Source organism: Neopsephotus bourkii, unplaced genomic scaffold (assembly GCF_033783945.1).
Source record: "Neopsephotus bourkii isolate Nb327-2 ecotype Australia unplaced genomic scaffold, CSIRO-AGI_Nbou_v1 NB_1663, whole genome shotgun sequence".
NCBI lineage: Eukaryota > Metazoa > Chordata > Aves > Psittaciformes > Psittacidae > Neopsephotus > Neopsephotus bourkii.
Genome location: NW_026902137.1, coordinates 755325 through 781308, shown reverse-complemented (window position 1 = coordinate 781308; position 25984 = coordinate 755325). Strand labels below are relative to the sequence as shown.

Genomic DNA, 25984 nt, shown 5'->3' with positions numbered 1-25984 from the left:
TTCAAACCATTCCCCTTGTCCTGTCCCTGCAGGCCCTTGTCCCAAGCCCCTCTCCAAGTTTCCTGCAGCCCCTTTAGGCACTGGAAGACCGTCCCTGCACCAGACCCAGGACGAGTAATGGAGCACTGGGGTCTCGTGTACCTCCTGGTGCCCCATCTCGGCCCGGAGTGGGGAGCACTGGGGAGCATCAGGTCATCCCGTACTCCATGCTGATCCGGGACAGGGAGCACTGAGCTCCCGGGTCTCTCCTCATACCCCGTTCCGGGCCGGAGCAGGGAGGACCGAGGACCCGTGTCCCTCCCAGTGCCCTGTCCCAGAAGGGAGTGGGCAGCACCCGGGACCCCGTTCCCCCCGTACCCATCCCGTCCCGGAGCAGGGAGCTCCAAGCTCCCGTGTCCCGCCCTGTCCCGGGGCGCCCCGTGCCCGTCCCGGTGCCGCTGCCGGCGGGGCGTTGCGCGGGGCGTTGCGCGGGGCGTTGCGCGGGGCGGTGCGCGGGCGCGCAGCGGGGCGGCAGCGCGGAAGATGGCGGCGGGCAGGCGCGCCCCGCGCACGGGGCTGCTGGAGCTGCGCGGCGCCGGCGGGCAATGGCTCCGCGTCCTGCTCTCGCTGGCCGAGGACGCGCTCGGGGTGAGCCCGGCCGATGGCCCCGGCCCCGCTGCCGGCCCCGGCGAGGCCCCGGCGGCGCAGCTGAACGGCGGCGACCCGGGCTCCGCCGTGCCCGAGGCGCTCGCCAACATCAGGCGCACGGTGCGCGTCGTCAAGCAGGACGTGGGGGGGCTCGGCATCAGCATCAAAGGTGAGCGACGGGGCCGGGGGAGGGTCCCGGTCGGGGCGGGGGGGGGGGGGGCGGGGAGCACAGGGTACCGGGACCTGTTGCTGCCGCCTTTCCTGCTGCCGGGCTTGAAAGGAACCCCGGGAGGGAGCGGGCTGGGGTCGGGGTCTTCACATCCCCTGGCACTGCCCGAACCCTGGTGCAGGACGAGGGGGGGACACGTGGCAGTGATGGGAACCGAGGCATCCCCAGCCCATGGAGAGAGCGGCACTTTGGGGTGTAGCAGTGACCGGCCAGCCCCTGCCCACCGTGCCCCAGCGGCAGCCCGGGTCCCGCTGCCCCCTTGCACACAAGGGTAGGGTGCACACAAGGGTAGGGTGCACACAAGGGTAGGGTGCTGTCCCGCGGCGCGGGTGGGACACAGAGGGCACCCGCTTACACAAGAGCTGCCCGTTTGCAGCCCAAGGGAGGGCTCTGCCAGCGTGTCCTTGTCCCCTCCGTGCCTCCATGCTGGGAAATGCCCCTTTAAACGACCGGCGCAAGGAAGGAGGCGATTGCAGAGCCCTTGGAGATCGCCAGGCGTGGGGAGCTGGGGGTTTAAACCAGCTCAGGCTTGGAGATCTGCTTCCGGAGAGCGGGCAGCGGGAAGTCTCCATGCTGGAATCCCCGTTTCCCTCCCGAGCTGTCCCCTTCCTCTGGGACTCGCGTTAACTTCAGGCTGGAAACTTTTTGGGGCAGGGGTGGCGTTGGCTTTTCACCCGTGTTGGAGGCTCTGGGGAAGGGAGATGACCCAGCAGCAAGCGGGCAGGGAAAGGGCTGTCAGGAGCCATGGGGGAGAGGGTTTAAACTGTGTGTGTGTGCGGGCAGTGAGCTCCGTATCCCCTGGTCAGCTCTCACTTCCTGACGTGGCTTCTCCCAGCTCGGAGGAGACGCAGCCACGGCCTTTGGCTCCCTCTGGAAGCAGGAGGCTTTGCGATGGGGATGTCCGGGTTGAAACGGTGCCGCTGGCTGTGTCTGCGGGATGCCTGAGCCTACCAGTCCTTTTTGGGAAGCACAAAGCCCCCTTCACAATACCCCCGTGGCTGCCAAGTTGCTGCCAGCTCTGCGGCTCTCCCAGGAAAGGGGGAACGTCGCTGGGCTCAGTTAAACCTCAGTTCTGCAGTGACGCACGTGGAAACCAAGCAGTCACCATCCCAACGGGGAGCTGAGGCTGTTCCGGGCTGCCCCGGAGTGCATCGCCCCCCCTCACCCTGCTGCAAGTCCCCGATGGAGCTGTGCCAGCCACGGGCCAGGCGGGAGTGCTTCACTGTGAACCAGGATGCGGGTTCAGTGCCCTGCCGTGGGATGTGGCAAGGGGATGGGCATCGGGGCTGGCCGTGCCCTGGCTGCTGGGCAGTGGGAGCCATGCGGGAGCCGGGGTGCGGGGCCCTGGCAGGGTGAGGAGCTGCAGGGCAGGGCTCAGCAGCTCCAGCAGCCCCCGCGGGGGCCTCTGACAGCTGATAACTGGAGCTGTGCGGGGTCTGGCAGGCATCAGAGTGAGGAAATGCCTGTGGCACCGGCTGGGACGGCTCTGGGCCGTGACAGCATCCAGGGCTCACCCTCTGCCTGTGGGGCAGTCATAGAGTGAACCAGGTTAGAAAAGAGCTTTAAGTTCATCCAGGCCTACCCTTACCCTGGCACTGCGAAGGCCACCACTAACTCATGGCACTGATGGCCTTGTCTCCATGGGGTGTGAACCCTTCCAGGGACAGTGCCTCCAGCCCTGCCCTGGGCAGCCTGTTCCAATGCCTGACCACTCTTACAGTGAAGGAATTGTTCCTCAGCTCCATCTAAACCTGCCCTGGTGCAGCTTGAGGCCGTTTCCTCTTGCCCCATCCCTTGTTCCTTGGGAGCAGAGCCCAGCCCCTCCTGGCTCCATCCTCCTGTCAGGCAGTTGTAGGGAGCCATCAGGTCCCCCCTGAGCCTGCTCTTCTCCAGACTGAACCCCCCAGGTCCCTCAGCCCTTCCCCATCACCCCTGTGCTCCAGGCCCTGCACCAGCTCCATTCCCTTCTCTGGCCCCACTCCAGCCCCTCAATGTCTCTCTTGTAGTGAGGAGCCCAGAGCTGAACACAGGATTTGAGGTGCAGCCCCACCAGTGCCCAGTGCAGGGGCACAATCCCTGCCCTGGCCCTGCTGCCGCACTGGTGCTGGTACTGGCCAGGATGCTGGGGGCTTCCTGGCTTCCTGGGCACAAAGTCCCCCCATCCTGGGCTGATGAGAGATCATCTCTTGGAGGCTCCTCGGGACATGCTGTCCTGGGGGTGAGGGCATGTCTGGTGGTAGCTGCTGCAGCCCTGCTCCTCCCTGGCATGGAGGCAGCAGTGCTGCACGGATCTCCCTGCGGGTTCAAAAGGTAACATGCAAATTGATCTTCTTGAGCTGCCAGGAGGTTTGAATGGCATCCTTTTAGTCTGGAGAATGTGGAGCAGCAGGTAAATAGGGCTACTGTGTGGAGGGGAGCAAACAGGTTCACTTCTCCCTGGCTCTTTCACCTCTCCTCTCTTACCTGTTTAGAGCACAACGTCCTTAGGACAGGGATAGTCACACCCAATACCAATAAAGGCATGCTTTCCTGCCAGGATCAATGGGGAGATAGCCAGGTTGTGTGTTTGCTATGCGAAGAAACCTGTGACCATTCGGGTTGATTTTGGAGCCATCATCTTTGTGGCTCCAAAGCCTCATGGCTGTTGCAGATGTGCCATGGGCAGCAGGCTGGTCCCCGAGCATCCCCGCTCCTCCGTGTGCTCCAGCAGCCACAACCCCTTCATTTCTCTTCTGTTCCAAGGTGGCCGAGAGAATAAAATGCCCATCTTGATCTCCAAGATCTTCAAGGGGCTGGCGGCGGATCAGACCGAGGCACTGTACGTGGGGGACGCCATCCTCGCCGTCAACGGCACCGACCTTTCTGAGGCGACGCACGACGAGGCGGTGCAGGCCTTGAAGAAGACGGGCAAGGAGGTGGTCTTGGAAGGTAGGAGATGAGGGTGCGAGGGGGCACGAGGTCCTCCTGCTGCCAGGGGCTGATCCCTGATTTCCCTGGGGATGTACTGAGAACATTGGGATGTTCTGCATATTCACTGCATCATCTGCATCATTGCATGAATATTCTGCATCATCTGCAAATTCATTTGCATACCCTTTTGAATGGAAGCAGCATGTGCAGACTGGTTTATCTGCTCATCCTGAGCTCGAGGTCACTGCTGGGGTCTCTGTGTCCCTCCAGGTAGGGAGGACATGTATGTGTGTGCCACCACTTGATGCCTAGTGGCTCCCTCCTTCTCTCTGCTGCAGGACCTTGAGCAGGCAGTGATGGGAGATGTGTTCATGGGGTTTGTGACTCTTCTGCTGTACAGCACCCCCTGAGCTCTGCCGTTCATGGGGCAATGTAAAGCTTTTTCTGCTTTCCCTGTTTTCTTAATTAAACCCACATCCTGGGCTGGTGCAGCTCTGCAGGCCTGTGCCAGCGTGGAGGGTGGACACTGGCAGCTGGCTCCTTGCTGAGCACCTTTGGGTTTGCTGGGGGGGTTTCAGCAAGAGGAGCAAGGTGCCAGGCACAGGCAGAGCCAGCACAGGAGAACACCCACAGGAGCTGCCTGCCCTGGGGCAGCTGAACCCCAGCTGCAGACCCCCTTAGACCTGGCAGTTGAGGCTCTGAGCATCCCAGGGATGCCGCCTTCACCATCCCAGGGGAGACTGGAGCTGCTCTACTGGGAACAGGCTCCTTCATGGTACTGGGTGGCCAGTCCCTGGTACCAGGATTCACACTGCAGAGCCCCCCAAACCCCACTTGGGGAGTGGGTGAGGGCTGGTGGGTTGGGAGTGCAGGAGCCCTGAGGGGCGCACCCCATTCTTCTCCCATTGCACTTTGCATTACCCATGTCCATGTCTGCCCACCCTGGGTCAGCTTGGGCAAGCACAGGAGCACCCTGGATCTGTCCCTCAGGACAGGACCCTTCCCGTTCCCAGCCCCTGGATCACCCTGGCTAACCACGAGGGTCTTGGCACCAGAAACCCTTCCCGGTGCAGTTGCAGGGCTGCAGAGGGAGGTTTCATGTGGGGGCAGCGCTCTGGTCTCTGCCTGCACAAGGAGCAATGCTGTGTGTGTGCTGCCAGCAGTCGCTGTGGCTCTTGTTCCCTTCCCCACATTGTCTCAGGGCCAGATTCTCCGTTTTAGCTTCGCTCAGCCCTTTCTGCTGTGGGTTCCTCCTCTCCTGGGAGCCGCAGGACCACAGTTCAGCTGGAGGAATGTGCTGCTCTGCACAGCTGCTGGGAGCAGATAGGGTTGGCGGTGGGGTGGGTTTTGTTTTGGTTTGGGTTTTTTTGACCAAGGAGAAATACAAGAGCCTCTTTCCCTGCGAGTCTGCAGAATTCCTCCCCTAGCTGCTGTTCCTGGACCACCCTCTCTCTGTTATTCCTTTGTCATCCTTCGCTTTGGTGTGGGTTCCCTTTCTGCTAGAGGGAGGTGGAGATGAGCTGCCCTTGCTGTAGAGAACAGATTCTCTCCCCGGACCACCTCCTCCTCCTCCATCCCCCTGCAGAGCTGCGTGCTGCCAGGCAGGCAGGGCCTCTGCTGTAGCTCAGCTATGACCTGCTGAACTCAGAGAACTCCCAACAGGTACCTTTGGGAAGAGAATGGGGCTGGGCCAGCTCCACCATGGTGCTCCAGAGGCTTTGTGATGAGTGTGTAGCTGGTGCTGTTGGGCTCCTACAGTGTGGTGTTGCTCAGGGATGCTGCAGGCAACAGCCAGAGCAGGGTTCATCTGATCATGGACATCAGGTATAAACGTAGTGCATCTCCATCTCCTCCGTTCTGGGAAGGATGCCCCATTGCCACTGCAGGGTGGTCACTGTCAGGCTGGTGCTGCCCTATGGAGGTGGTGGCCTTGCCTCAGGATGGGGTGTTCCCTGCCTTATACCTGCATCCCAATGGCTCAGCCTGCCCCGGGGCAGGGTGGCAGGGCTGGGGGAAGATGGTGGCCTTAAGGTGCCCAAAGGGAGTTAAAGGCAGGTTTTCTGCTCCCTTCTCCTGCTTGGGCTCACTCCAGAGCTTGGGGAGAAGCACCTTAACATCACTTTCTGGTCCCTGAGTGCTGCCAGATGTGACTAACTTCCCCTGTGGCTGCTGTAAGTACCAAGTAGGTGGTCACAGCCAGGGTCTGTTTGCTGCCTCGCTCCTCCGGGCTGTGTCCGTTCCCTGCTTTAGGAGTTTTTAGGGTAGTTTGCAAGCAGCATCACAGCAGCCAGTAAACCAGGAGCAGCTCCTCACAGGGCAGTGAGTGCCTCCGAAGTGGCCGAGCTGGGAGGTGACACATTTGGATGTGAGCAGCAGCAGCAGTTCAGCGTGCTGGCTCTCACCCTGGCCTCAGCTTGGCTCTGCCTTCAGGGTGTCCTTGCTGGCCAGGCATGAGGACACGCACATACCTCTCCGTGTGTGCTGCCAAGAGGTTCTTTTGGATCTGCCAAACTGCTCTCTTGGTATTTGCAGGAGGAGTTGGACTGTATTTATATTACAGTGTTATTTGGGGAAGAGCTGTTCTCCCTTACCTTATTTTTCCCTTTTTTTGGGGTGCTGTTTTTGCATTGCTTGGTATCCAATGACCCTCCACAGCAAGGGAAAGGCTGATAAGCATCCTTCCACCTGCCTTAGGAAGGGCTTCAGTGCCAGGGGTGGTTTTCATGGTGAGCCTTTGTGCCCTATTGGCACTGGGAGAGAACTGGGAGCAGTGGGGAGAAGGAGCTGTGGACATCTCACTTCTATGGCAGCCCTGAGCTTGTTGGCCACAGGGCAGCTCCTGGGGCTGTTGCAAGCTCTCAGCCAAGTAAAGCTTGGAAGCTTGGAATTCAGCAGAGCAAAGGGCTGCTGGGGGAGCACGGCCCTGGTGGGCTGATTGTCCTGACCACGGGAAGCCCAGGCAGTTGTGGAGGGTGATGTGCATGGTGTGAGATGTGTAACACCCACAGGGTGTAGGGAACCCTGGGGTAAATAACACACAGTGCAGAGCAGAAGGGGGTTTTCAGTGGAGGAGGGAGGTGGCAGCTGGGATATGTGTGGTTCTGTGTCACTGCTGCTCTTGGGGCTCAGAAGGGCTCCAGGAGGGAAAGTGCTGCGGTGTTCTCCAGCTCTTCATGGGACACCAAAGTGAATGTCTGCTGACAGTTACCGGTAGCAGAGGTGATGCACAATATGGTGTGTTTGCTTTAATGAATTGGAGGTACTTATTGCATCCGTTCAATACCAGGTGATGCTGCAGTGAAGGGACAGGCAGAAGTGAATCAACCTGCTATAAAGCCCGTGCTGGGGTCAGTGGAGGAGGCAGCAGCTCCCATGGGATAGTGGCCTGGTGCACAGCCCCCTGGGAGCACTGCAGCCTCCAACACATGCCACGTCTCTGTGCAGGCTTGGGACCCCTCCATGCTGCGGGAACCCATTGGTGCCTCCTGACCAGCCTTAAAACCTCCTTAAAGCCATGTGCCAGAGAGACAGCGCTGGCTCTGGCTGTGGCTGTTGCCTCTTTCTCCGTGCCCTGTCCTGGGGCTTGGACCTGCTCTATCCATCCCCATGGCTCGGTCGGGACGTGACCCTGACTGCACAGCTAATGCCGGTGCCGTCCTCTGCGTGCTCCGGGAGCTTCGGGCTGGCCCAGGGATGCTGCTCGGGTTTCAGGGGCTGAGTGCTGCCTTGCTGAACTCCAATTAGGTCCCAAGCACTGGGATAATGGCAGGTCCGTGCTGCCAGGATTAATGGCTCAGGGTAGCATCCAAGGCGGCTCAGATGCCTGCGGGAACGTGGCAGCTATTTATAACGGGAGGCACAGGGCATGGGGCTGGGGCCACTGCGGGGTGACCAGCCCCTTGTGCCACAGCAGCATCACAGCCATGTGTAGCTGTGTCCTGCTGGGGCCTGTCAGAGCAGGGCACTGCGTCCCATTGCAGCTCCTGGTGGGGTTTCAGTGTTGAGAGGTTTTGGGGAACTGACTGGGTTTGGAATGAAGTGGGAGCTGGGTGGTGATGGTAGGTGAAGGATGGGGGTAGGGTGAGGGTGCGGATTGTCTCCGGGTGGGAAAAGGGTTTTTTCTGGCACACAATCAGGCTGCTGTGGCTTTGCAGCATGAGGGAGCTGCTCCACCGAGCAGCTACCTACAGGAGTCAGCTGCAAAGCCAAGCTTGTGTCCCCCCTCCTGCCACCCTCACTGAACCTCACTTGGACCTGAGTGAAACCAGCAGTGATGGCTGCAGACGCTAGGAAGCAGTTCATCCCTGTGAGGGTGCTGAGGCGCTGGCACAGGGTGCCCAGAGAAGCTGTGGCTGCCCCATCCCTGGCAGTGCTCAAGGCCAGGTTGGCCACAGGGGCTTGGAGCAAGCTGCTCCAGTGGAAGGGGTCCCTGCCTGTGGCGGGGGTTGGAGCTGGATGAGCTTTAAGGTCCCTTCCAACCCAAACCAGGCTGGGATTCCATGACCCTATGACATGGCAGCAGGAATGTCCCTCCCATGGTGTTTTCCCCAGGGGCCACCCAAGGGAAAGCCCTTTCCTGAAGCCACCGCTGGTCCCACGGGGCAGCACCGTGACTGGCATCTCCCCCTGCTCAGCCCGAGGCTTTTGGCTGCTGCCACCGACCTCATTTTCAGGATGCAGCTGTGGGGCCCCATCAGTTCCTGGGGACCTTGATCTCCCTCTTCCCCTCACACCCGGGACCCGGCTGCTGTCCCCATGTGGCTCTGAGGGCTCTGGCTCCGCAGCCGGACTCACTGGGGGCTGACAGTGTCCTTGTCCCTGGTTTCTAACCCAGGACAGAGCAGTGGGAGCTGCGAGCGCACAGTTCCCAACTGGAAGCTTTTCCTGGGGCCGAGCCATGGTATTTGAGAGCTGCTGCTCCCAGCTGGCAGCGGGACCGGCTGTACCAGCACAGTTTGCAGGGTGTAATTTTGGCCTGGGAGTCCTGCCCATTCCCCACCCCCTGCCTCCATGTGCGGCCCCAGGGACCTGATCACACTTGGATCTGTGACCTAATCTGGGCTAAAGGAAAGGAAAAAGGGGGAAAAGGCCATTTTTAACCCTCTTGAGGGGCCCTGGGCTGGGACGGTGAGGCACAGGATTGTAGGTGTCATGTCACCATCTGGTAGCACCTTGCCCATCAGTGCTATCCCCTCTCTGCACCCCTGTGGGTGCAGGGCAGAGGGCACACAGCGCCCATGGGTGGCAGCTCTGAGGAGGTGATGGAGGTGACACCAGCTCCGGTGCAGAGAGGGTGCAAGGGGTTTCAGCGGGGCAGGATGAGGCTGCCCCAGCCTGTGCCATGCATTTAACCGGTGCTGCCTCTCTTCCAGTGAAGTACATGAAGGAGATCTCGCCCTACTTCAAGAACTCCTCCTCGGGGGCAACAGTGAGCTGGGACCCCTCACCCGCCACCCTGCAGAAGCGCTCCTCTCCCCTCCTGCCGCCCAAGGAGCTCCGGGAGGCCAGGACCGTGCCCCTCAAGATGTGCTACGTGTCCCGCAAGTGCCTCCCCACCGACCCGGAGCACAGGTCAGGGCCGGGTGCGGGGATGGGGTGATGCCACCGCAGTGCCCCGTGGTGCCGAGGGCCTGTGGGGACGCAGGGGGCCGTGTCCCTGCAGGTACCTGGAGGTGTGCTCAGCGGACGGGCGCGTCGCCCTGTTCCTGCGGGCGAAGGACGAGGCGACGGCGCAGTCGTGGCTCAGCGCCATCCAGGCCAGCGCGGGCGCGCTGGTGCCGCGGGTCAAGGAGGAGCTGCGGGCGCAGCTGGCCGGTGCTGGCGCCGTGGCTGGCCGGGACGTGAAGCACGTGGGCTGGCTGACCGAGCAGGTACCCCCTGCCCCCCGACACCCCCTGCCACCGCGCTGCCGGTGCCCCTGACCCAGTCCCATTGCAGCTCCCCAGCGCCGGCACCAGGAACCTCTTGGCTGTGCTCACCGAGAAGGAGCTGCTGCTGTACAGCAGTCTGCCGCAGAGCCGGGACGCCCTGGGCAAGCCTGTGCACAGCTACCCCCTCATCGCCACCAGGTAGGGACCATGGCCCAGCAGCCTCCTCTCTTGCATAGGGAACAGGGCCCTGGCGGTGTCTGGGGTGGTAGCAGGGGCAGGGGGTCAGGGCAGAGCCCTGGGGATGCTGGCAGCATCCTGGGGTGGCAGCAGGGGCTTTTGAGGTGATGACAGAGTCCAGGGGTGGTGGCAGGGCTCTGGGATGTTGGCAAAGCCCTGGGGTGGTGGTGATGTCCAGGGACGGTGACTGTGTCCTGGGGATGGTGGTGGTGTCTGGGGAGGTGTCAGGATGCTGGGGATAGTGGCAGTGCCCTGGGATGATGGCAGAGTCCTGACGTGGTGGTCCAGAGGTGGGGAAAGGGCCCTGGGGATGGTGGCGGTGTCCAGGAGTGATGGCAGGACCCAAGGAGACAGAGCTGAGCTCTCAGGCAGAAGCTCTTCCCTGTGAGGGTGCTGAGGCGCTGGCACAGGGTGCCCAGAGAAGCTGTGGCTGCCCCATCCCTGGCAGTGTTCAAGGCCAGGTTGAACACAGGGGCTTGGAGCAAGCTGCTCCAGTGGAAGGGGTCCCTGCCCGTGGCAGGGGTTGGAGCTGGAGGAGCTTCAAGGTCCCTTCATCCTGTGTGTCTGTGGCAGTGCCCAGGGGTGCTGGCAGCACGCAGGGGTTTTGGCAGAGCCCGAGGTGGTGCCAGCGAGCGGGGCCCAGGCGCGGGGGGGCCGCTCGGGAGGGTTCGGGCAGCGCGGGGGGAGCATCCGCGGGGCTGCAGCGCCCCCTGCCGGCCGCGCCGCGCACGCACCACGGCGGAGCGGAGCTGAGCGGAGCTGAGCGGGGCGGTGCTGGCGCGGGGCTGAGCGCTGCGGTGCCGCAGGCTGGTGCACTCGGGGCCGGCCAAGGGCTCGGCGCTGTACGAGGCGGAGCTGTCGTTCGCGCTGCGCAGCGGCACCCGGCTGGGCGTGCAGACCCATCTGTTCAGCCTGGAGAGCCCCCGCGACCTGGCGCTGTGGACGCGGCTGCTGGTGGACGGCACCCACGGGGCGGCCGAGCTGGTGCAGGAGGTGTCGGCAGGTCAGCGGGGGGCCCTGGGGGGGGCCGGGAGGGGGGGCCCGTGGCCGCTTCTCACCCCTGTGCCTGTCCCTATCCACAGCCTGCACGTGGAAGGGGCAGGACTGCACCCTGTCCATCCACATCGACAAGGGCTTCACCATCTCCACCACCGAGCCTGGGCTCAGCAAGACCATCCTGCTGCAGCAGCCCTTTGAGAAGCTGCAGATGTCCTCTGATGATGGCACCAAGATGCTCTACCTGGACTTTGGTGGTCCAGAGGGAGAGATTGTGAGTTTTACCCTTTCCACCCCTCTAACCCATGCTTCCACTGTCCCTGCGGGGAGATGGGGAGCAGAGCACCCACCGTGCACACAGCATCCACCTTGCATGGCCTGTGTACCCACCCCTGGCCAGGTGCAGCCCCTTCCCAGGCTGTGGTGACATCTACAGGGCTCCGGGTGGTCCCTGTACTCTGCCACAAGCAGAAAGCTGCCTGCTCCAGGAACAGCCCTCCCCATTGCAAACATCCCTCTGCTCCTCTCTTGCAGCAATTGGACCTTCACTCCTGCCCCAAAACCATCGTGTTCATCATCCACTCCTTCCTCTCGGCCAAGGTGACCCGGCTGGGGCTGCTGGCGTGAAGAGGGAGCACCGGGCAGACCTGCCCCCGCCCCGGCTGATCTATGCACCTTCCTCCTGGCCAAACCAAGCCCCAGGCCATCCCATGGAGACTGGACCCCATGGGGTCACAGCACCCCTGCAAAGGAACAGCACCATCCGGCTGGGAAACACCACTGCCGGGGCGTTTGGGGGCAGCAGAGGCGTGAAATCCCTCTTGGATGGCAGCTCTGGCACCTCTCCAGTCCCTGCATCCCCTCCTTCCTCCACGCCGATGCTCGGTGGTGGCTGGAGAAGCCCAGTTGGAGCCGCTGTGACCGGTCGCGGTCATCACCCCAGTGCCTTGTGAGATGATATTTTCTGTACAAAGCAGCTGTTTGTATCCATGGTTTATATTTATATCAAGCAGTTATAAATGCTGATGCAGCAGCTCTCACCTGCCGTCCCCAGGTCCTGCAGCACAAGGACATGTGTCCATCCCTGGACAGACAGCCTGAGGGCCGGAGACCGAAGCCAGCTCCGTAGTGCTTGAGAGATGGGAGCTGCAGATCAGCTCTGTTTGCCAAATTACACCGTATTGTACCAAATGATAGGAACCACTTTGCTTCGTTGGAGTTGGATGGTTCATTTTACTGTGCTGACTCCTGGGGCACTTTATTTCTCAGTTTAGGGGGGCTGCTGGGAAATAACTCCTTTTATGAACCAAAAGATTCCTCATGAAAATGCCTTTTGTGGGGGGGTCAAATAAATGTTGCAGATCCCACCCTGCGGGAGCCAAGGTCTTCACTTGGAGAAGTACAAAACGTGTTTGTGGGTGACAGCTCGGCTGTGCCTCAGGGTGTTCTCTGCCAGGGCTTTCCCCGTTGTGAGCTGGTGGTGTTGGCCTGGGGGTGCTGAGGACCCGGGGGGGGGCTAAGGTGGGGACAAATGTCTTTTAAGGTGCCCAACCCTGTGGCAAGGAGAGCCGTGCTGGTGCCTGCACCGCTGTGGTGATGCCAGGTGGGTTTGGATACCCTGTGCTTAGGGATGCTCAGCAGAGGGGGGCATCGTTTCCAGACTCACAGGAGTTGTGTTTTTCTGTTTTCCCGATGGAAGCAGCTGCCTGGCTGGGTGGCAGCAGAGGCTTGGAATGTTGTTCCATTCACATGCAGCCCTTGCTAGAAAGGTCAGGGAGCGAATGCAGCCCTCATATGGTTATGGTGTCTGCAGGCACTACCGATAGTTACTGAGTGCATCCCGGATTGACCATGAACCCCATTATCCCGGGTGCATCCCTGTTAATGTGGGGCTGGGTAGCAAAAAGCTTTTTCTCACCCAAAAAGTGAGGAGCTGTGATGTGGCAGCGGCTGCTGTGGGTGAGCTGCAGGGGATGCCCAGGGTACTATAAGGACATGTAGTGAAGGGACAAAGGGAATGGTTTGAACCTGCCCGAGGGGAGACTGAGCTGAGCTCTTAGGCAGAAGCTCTTCCCTGTGAGGGTGCTGAGGCGCTGGCACAGGGTGCCCAGAGAAGCTGTGGCTGCCCCATCCCTGGCAGTGTTCAAGGCCAGGTTGGACACAGGGGCTTGGAGCAAGCTGCTCCAGTGGAAGGGGTCCCTGCCCGTGGCAGGGGTTGGAGCTGGATAAGCTTTAAGGTCCCTTCCAAACCAGGCTGGGATTCAATGATTCTATGAAAGCAATGAAAAAGCAGCAAGGGCAATGAGGTGTGTGTGGTTTGAGCAGGGAGAAAGCACAACAGCTTATTTGGCATAAGGAAATAATTCTTATGTGGCATGCACTCAACTTCTCCACTCTCAGTGGGACAGGGTGCTGCAGATGGGGGAATGAGGTGCCCATGCAGGTACAGCCTGTTCCTCCCCATGCAGAGCCCCATGGCCTGCAGCAGAGATCTTTGATGATGAACAAGCCCATACTTTTTATTGCACATAACTGTCAGATTTCCAGGAGCCCTTGCAAATGGATTTGCAAAAGAACCCCCCCATTGCTAACTGTTAAATCAATACAAGTAATTTAGAAACAGATGGTGTATTTTTTCTATGATCAAAAGCATGTCTGCACAAGGAAACACATTATTACTGCAATTTACCTTCCTCTTCCTGCCCTACAGCCATTACTCTTTGGGGTTTGTTCCAATAAAAGAGGGAATCACTCCCAATCCAGAGCAGATTTCCTATTAATCTTACAGGCCACAAACTGCTGTGACTTTATCAGCACAGCTCAGGCAGAGCATCCCACTCCATGCCTGGCCTATGGAGGAAACAGCTCAGTTTGGAGTTGGATATTCCTTTCCTTTGCTTTCTTTGTATTTGATATTGGTGGTGGGGTGAGGATTTCCACCCCCTTCAGACATTTTGTGGTGGTTTTTCAGCTTCATCACCCTTTGGCACCCTCCTCTGCTTCATGGGACCCATTCTGCAAAGATGCTCTTGCAAAGGGGCCTGTGAAGAATATTTCTGTGGGTGATGTGGGACCTTGTAAGGTGAACCATCAGAAAGAGAGGATAGAACTGACTCCCCAAGAGGAGCCCGTGGCACCTGGAGGTATCTCCCTAAGCCCAGCAGCATCTTTGGTTCCTGGGAAGATGTCTGGAGAGGTGGTATGAGCATCCCAGCATCAGTGGTGCCGAGGGATGGAGGGCAAAGACCCCAAAGTCTTGGGGAAAAACCATGGCAATTATTTCCTAAAACTTCTAGTTTTCCTGAAATTCCCAATTTTCATGGGTGTAAATGTCCAGAAGTATTCAGACATCCGGCATCAGCACTGAATCTCTCTGCCCAGGAAAGGTTTTGGGGTCAGCAGCAGGGACTGGTTCCTGGTGCAGGACAGCATCTGTATCGAGTGATGCTTGCTCCTGGTTAGGACCACATCACACTGTTCCCTGGGGAGGAATAACAGCTCATCAGGGTTTTATTCTGCAAAGCACTTTCATAGTAGAAGGACTGATATTATTGGAAGTGTCTTTAAAGCAAATAGAATGAACTCAGCTTAAAGAACAGGAATGATGATGATGGGCTCAGATAAACACCGGATTTCCTCAGCTGAGTCACTTGGAGGCAACTGTAGTTTTATTTGGCCATGGTGACTCAAGCAGCTCAGGGAAAGGGGATTTTAAAGGTGCTGGAAGTGATGGGAAATGGGTGGCAAATGGGAAAGGAAGAGGAAAAAAAGTCGTGCTCTGTTTTCTACAGAGTTCTTGGGATGCTGGTTGCCAGAAGGGGGAAAACTGGGGATGGAAATGGCACAGAGACATTGGCACTAAAACATGATGCCAGCCTGAGTTGTTCAGGGAGAGAAGAGGCTGATGGCAGTGGGGTTGGCAGCAGCCTGGCTCTTATGCCACTTGTTGCCCTTTTGGGGGGCAGAAATTGCCCCCAGAAATGGCTTTTCCAGGTCTTCTGACCTAGAAAACAGCCCTGAATGAAGGAGCCAGAGAAGAGAGAGATGCTGCAGGAAGAGTGATTAGGTTGTCCCCAGGTGTTTGCTCACCCATGGCAGAACAGTTTCCCTCCCAATACTGCTTGTACTTTCCATTAGCCGGCTCTGACCTTTTAGTGCCGTAATCAAACAAGACAACCTAACACTTAAATCTGAGCGTTTAGCGCTGACATTTACAATTGGGTCTCAAGTAAGAGAGACCAAATGAAAATTTCCTGGCAGACAGCACGCTGCGGGGAAGGGGAATCAAATCATTCAGCTGCTGAATAAGAGGCGTGCGGGCCCCGTCAGCAGCCGCAGCGCCCCGAATGCTATTTGTACTGGAGAGCTTGTCATTAAAAGCCAATATTCATCTGGAGCTGGTGTGGCACAGCAGTGCCAGTGATCCCACACACATCTCCCATCTGGGGCATGGGGAACTGTATTTAGCATTTGATGAAGGTAAACAGGAGTGACCTGACTCGGGCAGAGCAGGGATGCTACATTAAATGTTAAGGATCTGAGGCAGTAATGAGGATGTTTTCTCTCATTCAGCCTTGGCTGTATTCATGGAATCATAGAGACTGGTTTGTGTTGGAAGGGACCTTAAGGCTCCTCCAGCTCCAACCCCTGCCACGGGCAGGGACCCCCTTCCACTCGAGCAGCTTGCTCCAAGCCCCTGTGTCCAACCTGGCCTTGAGCACTGCCAGGGATGGGGCAGCCACAGCTTCTCTGGGCACCCTGTGCCAGCGCCTCAGCACCCTCACAGGGAAGAGCTTCTGCCTAAGAGCTCATCTCAGTCTCCCCTCGGGCAGGTTCAAGCCATTCCCCTTGGCCTGTCCCTACAGGCCCTTGTCCCAAGCCCCTCTCCAGGTTTCCTGCAGCCCCTTTAGGCACTGGAGCTGCTCTAAGGTCTCCCCTTCAGGAGCCTTCTCTTCTCCAGGCTGCCCCAGCCCAGCTCTCTCAGCCTGGCTCCAGAGCAGAGCTGCTCCAGCCCTCGCAGCATCTCCATGCCCTCCTCCGGCCTCGTTCCAACAGCTCCACACTTTCTCTTACCTAAAAGGTGAGCTCTTGATGCATCCTTTGGTGCATTCCTTGCTGTGGCTCCGCACTTGTCCCTGTGCACGACCCTGGGCAGGGATGGGCTGTTCCAGCCTGGTCTCTGGGGGAACTGAGCCCTGAGCATTTACTGGTGTTGGCCTGGTGAGGACATAGGCTGTCAGTACATTGGGGTGTGCTGAGAGCCCAAACACCCCTGGGGCTCCCCAGGTCCTGCACCCACCATGGCTCCCCTGTTCACTCCAGTAATTACTATTTTGCCCTGTGCCCTCTGGGCTGCTGCTTCCCTCCATGTTCCTCTTTTTCCTTTCATTATGGAAAGCACTAGTTCCCTCCTTGCCTCCCGGGTGCTGTGCCTGCCTGGTAGGTGCTTGGTCCTACCCAGCGTGTGACATCTCTTTGGCTACAGAGCACGATGTGAAATTGCCCAGCTGGCAGGAGGAACGAGCCATGGATAACCCTTTTCTCCCCCTGTGCTAGAGGCAGAGCAAACGGTGGTGGGATCTGTTTTAACGTGATGCTCTCAAGGAGACTCCCCCCTGACGTGCTCTGAGACAGCCGGTGGTGGAGGTTCTCAGCCCCATCCTTGGGTGGAAATCTGCTTGTCCGGGGGGGACAGAGCTGGTTGGTGCAAGCAGGGACCCCAGATGGGACCCCATAGTTCAGCCAGAACCTTTCCTCCAGCTCTTGGAGCACCCCCAGGCCCTCACCTCTCTGTGTCCCTTTCTGGCAGTGCTGGCACCTGCACAAGGCTTAGGTGGCGATAGAAACACCTTTTAATTGGTTTCCCACTACCAAGTGAGGACATCCCCATTTCCCTTTCCCAGCCGCATGTTTCTGTGCCATCACACACTCTGCAAGAGCTCCACATCCCTTTCCAGAGCCCTCCTGTGTGCTCTGGCTCTGTTTCCCTCCTGCTGGCATCATCCAGGAGGTCCTGGGTCCCTGTCACTCCAGCAGCCTCCTGAGGCCTCCAGGGTGAAACACAGCGATGTACACCCCTGTTCCCATCCTTCCCACATCGCTTTGCTGAACCTGGGATGCTGCAGAGATCCAAGGGTGATGCACAAGGAGCTGCCCGGGATCTAACCCATCTCCCACCCAGCCAGAGCCCTTGAACTCGGTAAGTATCAGCATCTCTTCAATGTGAGTTTGGATAAGCTGTTAAATCCAGTCCGGATCTCACTTCAGCAATTTTCCTGTTAACACTTTATTAGCAAACCTTTTGCCTCACTGTAGGCAAATCTTGGACCTTTTCTGTAGCATTTGCTCTTTTGGGAGTTTCTCTGTTTGGGCGGATTTCTACTCAGTTAAAAAGAAAGGAACAAAGAAAGCCAGGAGTACAAGGATTGGGAAGCAAATGGTCTCATCAGCATAGCTGGTCCTGATGAGCTGGAGGGAAACAAGCCCATGGGTGACATCTTGATTGTCCATCAAGGAGGATGGATGTCAGTCCCCAGGATGGATGCTGTCACTGAACACACTGGGGCAAGATTCAGCAGGAAGCCAGGAAAGGCAGGTGCTTCCATCCCAGCTCCGCCTTGCATCTGCTCCTGCAGCAGGAATGGGCTGGCTCCGTGCCTCAGTTTCCCTTTCTGTAAAAGGGGCATATTCCTGCTGCCCCCAGGGCGCGTTGAGAGTCCTGAGCAGCAGAAGCAGAGCCCAGTCCTGCCCCTGTAATGACCTCAAGGGATGAAGTGCCTTGGGAAAGTTCCTGTGGTGTCTCTGTGTATGTGTGGCATGTGTGATGCCTTTGCAGATGTTTGTGTGATGCCTTTGTAGGTGCAAATGTTACAGCAGCGTAAGGAAATGCTGGAGTAAAAAGCTGAGTTGCTCTATCTATCATCTATCTATCTATCTATCTATCTATCTATCATCTATCATCTATCTGCATCTATGTATCTATCTATCATCTATCATCTCTCTACCTATCTATCCATCTACCTATCTACCTACCTACCTACCTACCTATCCATCTATCCATCTGCCTATCTATTTACCCATCTATCTACCTTCTATCTATCTATCTATCTATCTATCTATCTATCTACTATCTACCCACCTACCTACTATCTACCCATCTTCTATCTGTCTGTCTATCTATCTATCTACTATCTACCACTACTACTATCATCTACATCTTCTCTCTTCATCTATACTACTATCCACTATCATCTCCTATCTATCTACCCATCTTCTATCTGTCTGTCTATCTATCTATCTACTATCTACCCACCTACCTACTATCTATCTACCCATCTTCTGTCTGTCTGTCTATCTATATCTATCTATCCATCTATCTATCTATCTATCTATCTATCATCTCTCTCTCTCTCTCTCTCTCTCCATTTAATATATCCATTTAGTTTCCCTCTGTTCTCAAACAGATTAGGTTTCTAGAGGCTCAGGACCAGCTGAATTGACAACCAGAAGATACAGGTTTGTTTCACATCAACACTATGAAAACCACATAGAATTGGACTTGGTTTTATAACACTCATTCAGCAATCCTGAGGCCAGAAATGGGATTTAATGTATAGTGTGGTGAGATACAGATGAGACCCTCTCAGAGTTCCCATGTTTTTCTTATACTATACGTTATCAATGCTGCATGGTCTATTCCACCCCACACCAAACCCCCTCTAAAAGCAGCCGGTTGTTTCTGAAGCCTTCACTGTGGGGTGACATCTCCATATGCAATCAGTGACCTGTTGTTTCAGAAGCCGATATGGGAATAAACAGCAAATTAAAAGTAATAATAATAACAAAACTAAACCCTGGAGATCAGGGAAAGCAGCGGAATTTCCAGCCCCCAGGAAGCTCCTGCTCCAGGAAAGGGCACGTAGCCATGGCAACAGGAGCCCTCACTGTCACGATAATAAAAAAAGTATATTATTCTAGGAGAGCTCTTAAAAGGGAAATCTACATTTCATGGGGGGATGATGAGATACTGGGCAGCAGAAATGAGCCAGAGGAGCCCGGAAAGCGCTCCCGGCACTTCTGCACCCAGCTCAGAGGGGGATGCAGACCCGGTGGGAGGATGCGGGAGCATCCCATGGCCGTATCTGGGACTTGGCTGCCTCCGTCTCCTCCGCGCCCCTGGGGACATGATTGAGAGGGCACCTTGGAGGAGATCCATCCTCACGTGTATACCGGGAGCCATGCGGATCTGGGGGTGAAAGCTGGAACTTCAGGGGCTGTGCTGGTGCAGGGGAACACAGGGAGTCCTGCTGAGGTCTGGTGGCAGCAGCCAAGCTCCAGCATCCATTAGGCACTGAGCATCCTCGTGGCATTGAGGCCCACTGTGTGCTCCTGGCTGCAGAAAACATGTTCCCCTTTGTAGGAAGGGTTTGAGGTTTTGTCAAAGAGGGAATTGTGGAAAAACAGCATTTTGGCTGAACTTTTCCTAGGGTTGAATTTTGGGAAAAGCCTAAAAACTGGTGCTGGCAAGTCAGTGGTAAAAAAAGGATGTGTTGATGTTGAATAGACTCATAGAATGGTTTGGGGTGGAAGCTCATCCAGGGGGAGGGAGGGATGCCCTGGCTCTGTGTCTCTCTCTGGGTTTTGGGGTGTTTCATCTCATAGAATTAAGTGGGTTGGAAAAGACCTTTAAGATCATCAAGTCCAACCACTACCGCAGGACTGCTGAGGACACCACTAACCCCTGTCACAAGTGAAGTGGAGCATCTTTGGGTCTTGCCTGCTGACAGCACCAAGGTGTGGGGTAAAAGCAGCTCATTGGGGCACCCTCCAAACCCTTCCTGTGGGTATTCCCTGCAGTGGGGAACAGGGAAGCTGGCCTAGGAATGGGGAGAGAAAGGGAAAACTGACCCCAAAATACAGGGGCAAAAGAGGAGCCCAGTAGCAGAGCTGCTGCCCAGGGGTGCTCCTGCTCTGATGCACAGCTCAGGTTTCTTCCTCCTCTCTTCCAGCATCACTCCCCAGTCCTGCCCTGCCAAAGCTGGCATCGTGGCCCAGCACCAGTCCTGGGTGGGTAAGGGAGATGCTCAGTTGAGCCCAGGAAGGGATGGAGTCAAAATACACATTTCTGTGTGTCCCAGTGAAGCTGGGGAGTCAGGGCAATGGAGGAGGAGGATCCATGGGGATCCCCTGCTCACTGCCCCTCTCCTCCCCAGCCACCATCTGCCCACTGTGATCTCATCCATGACCATACGCCCATGGCAGAAACCACAGTTGTGTTTCCCCCTGGTCCCTCTGGTTGGTAAGGTTCCTGCAGCAGTGTTAGCAATCACTGCTGGGGATAACCTCACCTTTGCCTGGAAAGACGTGCAGATCCCCCCTGTGACCTCTCTGGCTGCTGGGATACCAGCGAAGGTTGAGCTTGCTTTAACTGTTGTTTCTCCCTCCTCCTCCTGCACGCTGGCTGTGGTGAGCCCTGCAGTCCCAGGGCACATTGGCAGCACTTGGCCCAGGGAACCTCTCCTGACAAAACACTTGGGAATATTCCTGGATCCTCCTGGGCACTGAGGGAAGGGGGTCAGCACCCCTGGATGCTGCTGGCACCCTGTGCCCCTGGCACAGCTCCCTCTCCATGGGCTTTAATAAGAGCAGAGACCCAGGGCTTACATCGTCTGCTGCCCACAGAAAACCCTATGTGGTGTCCTTGCAGTAGGAAGAAGCAGAGACTCTTGATACCCAGGACTTGGGCTCCACTGTCCCACAGCACATCCTGGTACCAAGGACACTATCTTAGCTCAGGGGAGTGAGAGATGAGTGGATGGGATTTCCCACATAACCTCCACATCCCAAAGCAGTGCAAGCAGCCCCCAGAGCCCCTGGCAATGCTGGTCTGGCCAGTGACAACCACAGCATTCCCTGTGCTGGTGGGGCTCTGCTGGGCCTTGCCCATGTTCTTACCATGCCTCATAACCCCATAAACCTGGGCTCAAGCCCCCACCTCCTGTCATCCCACAGCCAAAAGGGGATTTGCCCTGGTCCCACTGAGCATCCTCAGCCTTCCCTTCTCCCTCATGGGGCAGCACTGATCTCCATGTTATTTTAGCCTAAAAGCAGGAATCGAGGTTTTTGGCTCCAGGACAGCATTAATGGCCAGCAAAACCCATCAGAGCTATAAATACCTCACTGCTCCATTACAGAGCAAATCCAGAACTGCATCCAAAGCCACTAGCACCAGGATGGAGTACAGCTCCGTAACCAACACAATCCCAGTGCACTGGCATTTAGGATACAGCTCTTTCAGAAATCCCCAAATATTGGATGCTTTTTTCATTCCATTAGAATTACAATCAGAGGGTGCAAATAAATGCAGTTTGTAAAAGATTCCTGAAACCTGCCTGGAACAGAAAGGTGGAGCTGGATGCTGAGGGCAGAGGGAGGATGCAGGAGGTTTGCTGGTCCCTTTGTCACTGCCCCCCACTGCAGGGGCCCCCCAGGAGAGCGATCAGGTCCTGCTGTGCATCTCCTTCGGGTGCTGGAGCTGGGGCTGGCTCAAATCCGGATCGTGAGTAGGTGTTGGTGAGCCCGGGGTCCCTTCTGCCTCGTGATCTCACAGGGCTGTGCTGATTAAAATCAGATGATAAAGCATTTCTCACGGGTGGCAGCCTTCGAGAGCCTAAAGGGGCTGCAGGAAACCTGGAGAGGGGCTTGGGACAAGGGCCTGTAGGGACAGGCCAAGGGGAATGGCTTGAACCTGCCCGAGGGGAGACTGAGCTGAGCTCTTAGGCAGAAGCTCTTCCCTGTGAGGGTGCTGAGGCGCTGGCACAGGGTGCCCAGAGAAGCTGTGGCTGCCCCATCCCTGGCAGTGTTCAAGGCCAGCTTGGACACAGGGGCTTGGAGCAAGCTGCTCCAGTGGAAGGGGTCCCTGCCTGTGGCAGGGGTTGGAGCTGGAGGAGCTTTAAGGTCCCTTCCAACCCAAACCAGGCTGGGATTCGATGCTTCGGACAGGAGTGGGAAATGTGGAAAGGGGAAGCGGGGCTCTCAGGGGCTCACCGCTGCCCGGCCCCTCCCGGAGCCATCGCGGGGCTGGTTTCGTGGCTCGGAGCGCACAATCCTAGGGAACCGCTCCATGGCTCCATCGCTTCCCTCTTCCCGAGCTCACTCCCGGCCGCTCTGCCGGGAGCCCTGCAGGGGGCGCTCACGCCGTGCGCAGCACTCGCGGTCCCCCTGCGGTCCGCGGGTTCAAATCCTGCCGGGAGCGCTCCCGCGGATGGGTGCGCGCTCCCCGTCCTGCAGAGCGAGGTTTCCCACCTCGCAACCGACATCCTGGTGATGCCGACTGCGTCCCAGTGATGCCCTGCAGCCTGGGACACGGAACAGCGGAGAGCGGCTGCTGCTGCAGAGGGCTGTTAGCTGAGAGCTGGCTCAGGGCAGAGCGCAGGTTCACACGCACCCAGAACTGCCTTCCAGGCTCTCTGCCCTTGGGATGCTCCTGCACCGCCTGAACCGGCTGTAAGCACCCTCTTTAGCCTGGCTGGAGCACTGCATTACCCTTATCTTTGGTCTCGTGATGCTCATGCATCATTTGAACGAATTCCTCTGATTATCCTGGTTCCTGTACCCATTTCCAAGAGCAGCACTTGGCCTCTTGAGCTCTCTTTGAGCTCCATTTGCTGGTGCCTACAAAATCTGGTCCAGCCTCTGCCAGAGGGTCTTTCCTCCTTCCTCCTGCCCCAGGGAAAACCTCCCAGGGACCGGGGAGAGGTGGCAGCAGAGATCGTGGTGACCCAAAGGCGTCACTCTTTGGGAGATAATTCCGGATCTTGCGCAATTCCATGATTTTTAACAAGGATGGAGAGTTTTCTCGTCTGATTTTTCCTCTGTAACAGCCAGAGAAGGTCCAGCGCTAACTGGGATTAACTGGGAAAAGGGGAAGGATCCAGGATGTTCAGTTATACCAGGGCTGGTGGGAGATTGTGTGCAGCCCCAGGCATCCCAGCTCTGCACACATAAGCCTCTCTTCATAAGCCTGGCACTCAACTAAAACTCAGCTCAAGGTCTCTGTGGGATACTTTCCTTCCTCTCAGCTTTTACCTTCTTTGGTGCAACCTTATTTATCCTACTCAGAATTCCAAACTTTGCCCTGGATCAGGACCAGAGCATCATCATCATCATCATCATCAGAGAATCCTTGCTCCTCTCTGTCAACTCAGGTATTTCTGACACAAACCCCATGGAAAGCAGCTGAACGAGGAGGTTAAACACATGCAGTTATGTACCTTCTGCTGCCTGCTCTGGGGAGCAAGCAAACAGAAATTAAGGAATTAGGAATGAATTATCCACCAGCAACACTTTTTACTCTTTTATCTGTATTCCTCGTAGGTGCCATTTTCATATGAATACAAAGCCTATATGTACTTAGGAACATTATGCATATAGGAGATATAAAGGACGTTGGCTAAATTGGAGATAATTTTGCTTTTCTATATACACAAATATAGATGCACACATCATTATCATTTTATTGATGTGTGTGTGTTTACACATACAGATCTTATATTTACATATTCATGGGAATGCTGTATGGATTGAATGCTATCAGAGGCAGCTCCCAGATAAAAGCAACCCTGGGAGCTAATAAATGTAAAAAAGAAGAAAACAAATATAAACCAGTGATAACTCAGCCTCACCTTTTGCTTCTGCTACTGGAAGTAAATGACATTGCTGAACAAATACATGTTTTAACCCCACAATCTGCTGCAGTGGAGGTGGTCACAAACAGCTCCCTCCTTGTTCAGCTCCCTGGTTTTCTATTTTCAAATCAAGAATATCACAACTTTGCTTGGAAACCAAGCCATAAGCATCACTTTGCCCCAGATCCACCGAAATATCCCCCTTGGTGCTGCTGTTTGATACCATGGAGACACCAGGCCAACCCAGCATCTACCTGGCTGAGGGGAATGGTGGGGTTGAGATGGGAACTGGAGCATGTTTCATCAGGTCTTGCTTTAGAGCAGCACCAGAGGGTTTTGCTCTGGTAAAAGTACATCCAGATAGGACATTACTCACTGCTCCCTTCCTCGGTGTGCTCCTGGCTCACGTGGAAGAGACTGGAGAATGGGAAACAGGAATTTTTAGCATTGACGCTGAGTTTCACACCTTTTCTGAGATGATATTTCAAGTTCTGCCTCTTCTTTTTTATCTCTTTCTTTTCCCTGCAACTGTTTTTGGTGGTTCTAAACCAAAGGAACATGAGCGTTAAACGCTGGATGCTCTCCTGAAGGGCAGGTTCCTCTTGGACCCCCCACCCCAAGCATTTGCAAAGATAAATGTGAAACTGGTGCACGTGAGCCCCTTCCAGCGTGGTTCAGGCCCTGGTTTTTGCAGTGGCTTCTCCTCCACAGACAAGACAACGTGAAGACAGGATTTGGAGACAAGAACATCATTGGAAGAGCAAAAGCCCATCCTCAGTAGAGCTGCAGCCGCCTCTCAGCTCCCTTGGAATTGCTCTCAGTGCATTACTTGGTTTGCAATTCCATTCCCTTTCCTAGGAGCAGCCTCAGCTTTATGCTTCCCTTTTAAGCTGATTAAAATAAAGTATTTGAACAAATGTCACGGGCACTTAGAAATCTCTCCTCTGTTTACTCTCCTTTGCTTTCATCCTGTCCACCTTCGGCAGTACCAGCTCTTAAAGCCTTGAGTGCTGTCTATCTAAATTAATGCATCTTGTAGGCAGGGTACAGATTCATTATTATTTTGTACATTGGAAATGCACCTTTATTAAGTCTCCATGTTTTTTTCCCAATAGTTGAATAGTTGAGCTTCTTTATAAACCCTCAGTGAAGAGATGGTGGCTCCTTGAGATCCATTAGGTACATACCTCTGGGAGCGTGTTCTTCATCCGACAAGCATTTAGCCAGTGCACAAAGCAGGCCCCAAAGAAGCAATGTTGTGTTCTTCCAAACATCTGCCGTTGTACGCATGGCTCCTGGAGGTCCAGGGCAGGTTTCCACCTCAGGGTACCACTCCCGCACTCCCAGGGGTTGCATGGTCCCTGGGCAGCCCCATCCCTGGAGCCAGAGCTCATGTGCCTTCTTTCAAGCCATGCTGTCTCTGTAGCCACCCAGATCATCCTTCTCCTTCCTTCCTCCCCTCCACTCACAGGAGATTCCTGCTCCTGGGCACAGAGCTGCTGCTCCCCCATTACATTCACTTTGCATGGTGGGCATGAGGTTGATACCCACCTGGAAGAGCATCCTCATGTTTCTCTGAGCAGAAAAGCCCATAAACCATTAGATGAATATTTCCCCAAAGCAACAGGAGCAGTTCCATATGTTAACCTTTCCAAAGATGATTGTTAGGCCTCTGAGGACACCAACGAGTATTAATGGTCCTGACCAGTCTCACATGGAGCCTGCACCCACATCCCTGAGCCCAGGAGCTCTAGCTAAACTCAGCAGTTGGCCTTTAGCCATAAGGTGTGATGGAGGGGTGCTGGTCTGAGCACCTAACCCAGGTGACAGCCAAGGAGTGTCTGAGCTCTCCTGTCAAGATGGGAATGGAAGTCCATATTTGAGGGTTTGAAGAGATCCAGCAATGTGCTGGGCCAGACATGAGACCAGAGCTCCTGTGGGAAGAAATGAGGCTGAGTTTTGGTTTGATCCAGCTTCAGATCTAGTTTATGCCATAGACTAGGGAGGGGACAAGGTGAGAAGGACAGGCCACAGGAGCTTAGGGACTTCTCTTGGGGAGGGTGGTATGGAAAACCAGGACCCCCGTTCCGGCAAGAAGTGGTGGTACCAGGGAAGGGAAGGATGTGTCTTTGGGGACATCTCAGACCACGTCAGTGAGATGCTGGAGGTACAGTGTGTGGCTGCTACAACATTCCCACAGCCCGTGTGTGGCCTGGACTTTCCTATTTGCTCAGTGTGACACTCCCCTGAGCAAATGCTTTCTGTGCAGTTTGATTCCTCTGGGAAGAAGAACCTCTCTTTGGGGGAAAGATACTGAAACATGTTACCCAGAGGTCATTCTAGGCAATTCCCAGCCTCTTCCAAGCAGCTCCTGTTCCCCATTCCCTAGTTTCTGCAGGAGCTAATGGAACTGCACGGGCTCTATGCAG

At 56.2% G+C, this 25984-nt stretch overlaps 1 protein-coding gene across 2 annotated transcripts; it reads left to right on the top strand.

Moving 5' to 3' along the window:
- The first annotated feature begins 499 nt into the window (after positions 1–499).
- Positions 500–11918, top strand: SNTA1 (syntrophin alpha 1). Of its 2 annotated transcripts, none has more exons than XM_061375613.1 (8): positions 500–796; positions 3599–3784; positions 9139–9337; positions 9429–9636; positions 9704–9834; positions 10680–10876; positions 10956–11143; positions 11404–11918. In XM_061375613.1, exons 1-8 carry the CDS (start codon positions 523–525, stop codon positions 11494–11496), a joined length of 1476 nt encoding a protein of 491 aa, XP_061231597.1. In that variant the 5' UTR covers positions 500–522; the 3' UTR covers positions 11497–11918. The 2 variants fall into 2 exon arrangements, with proteins under 2 accessions (XP_061231597.1, XP_061231598.1); XM_061375614.1 differs by having other exon boundaries at positions 9429–9677; positions 9724–9834.
- The last annotated feature ends 14066 nt before the right edge of the window (positions 11919–25984 follow it).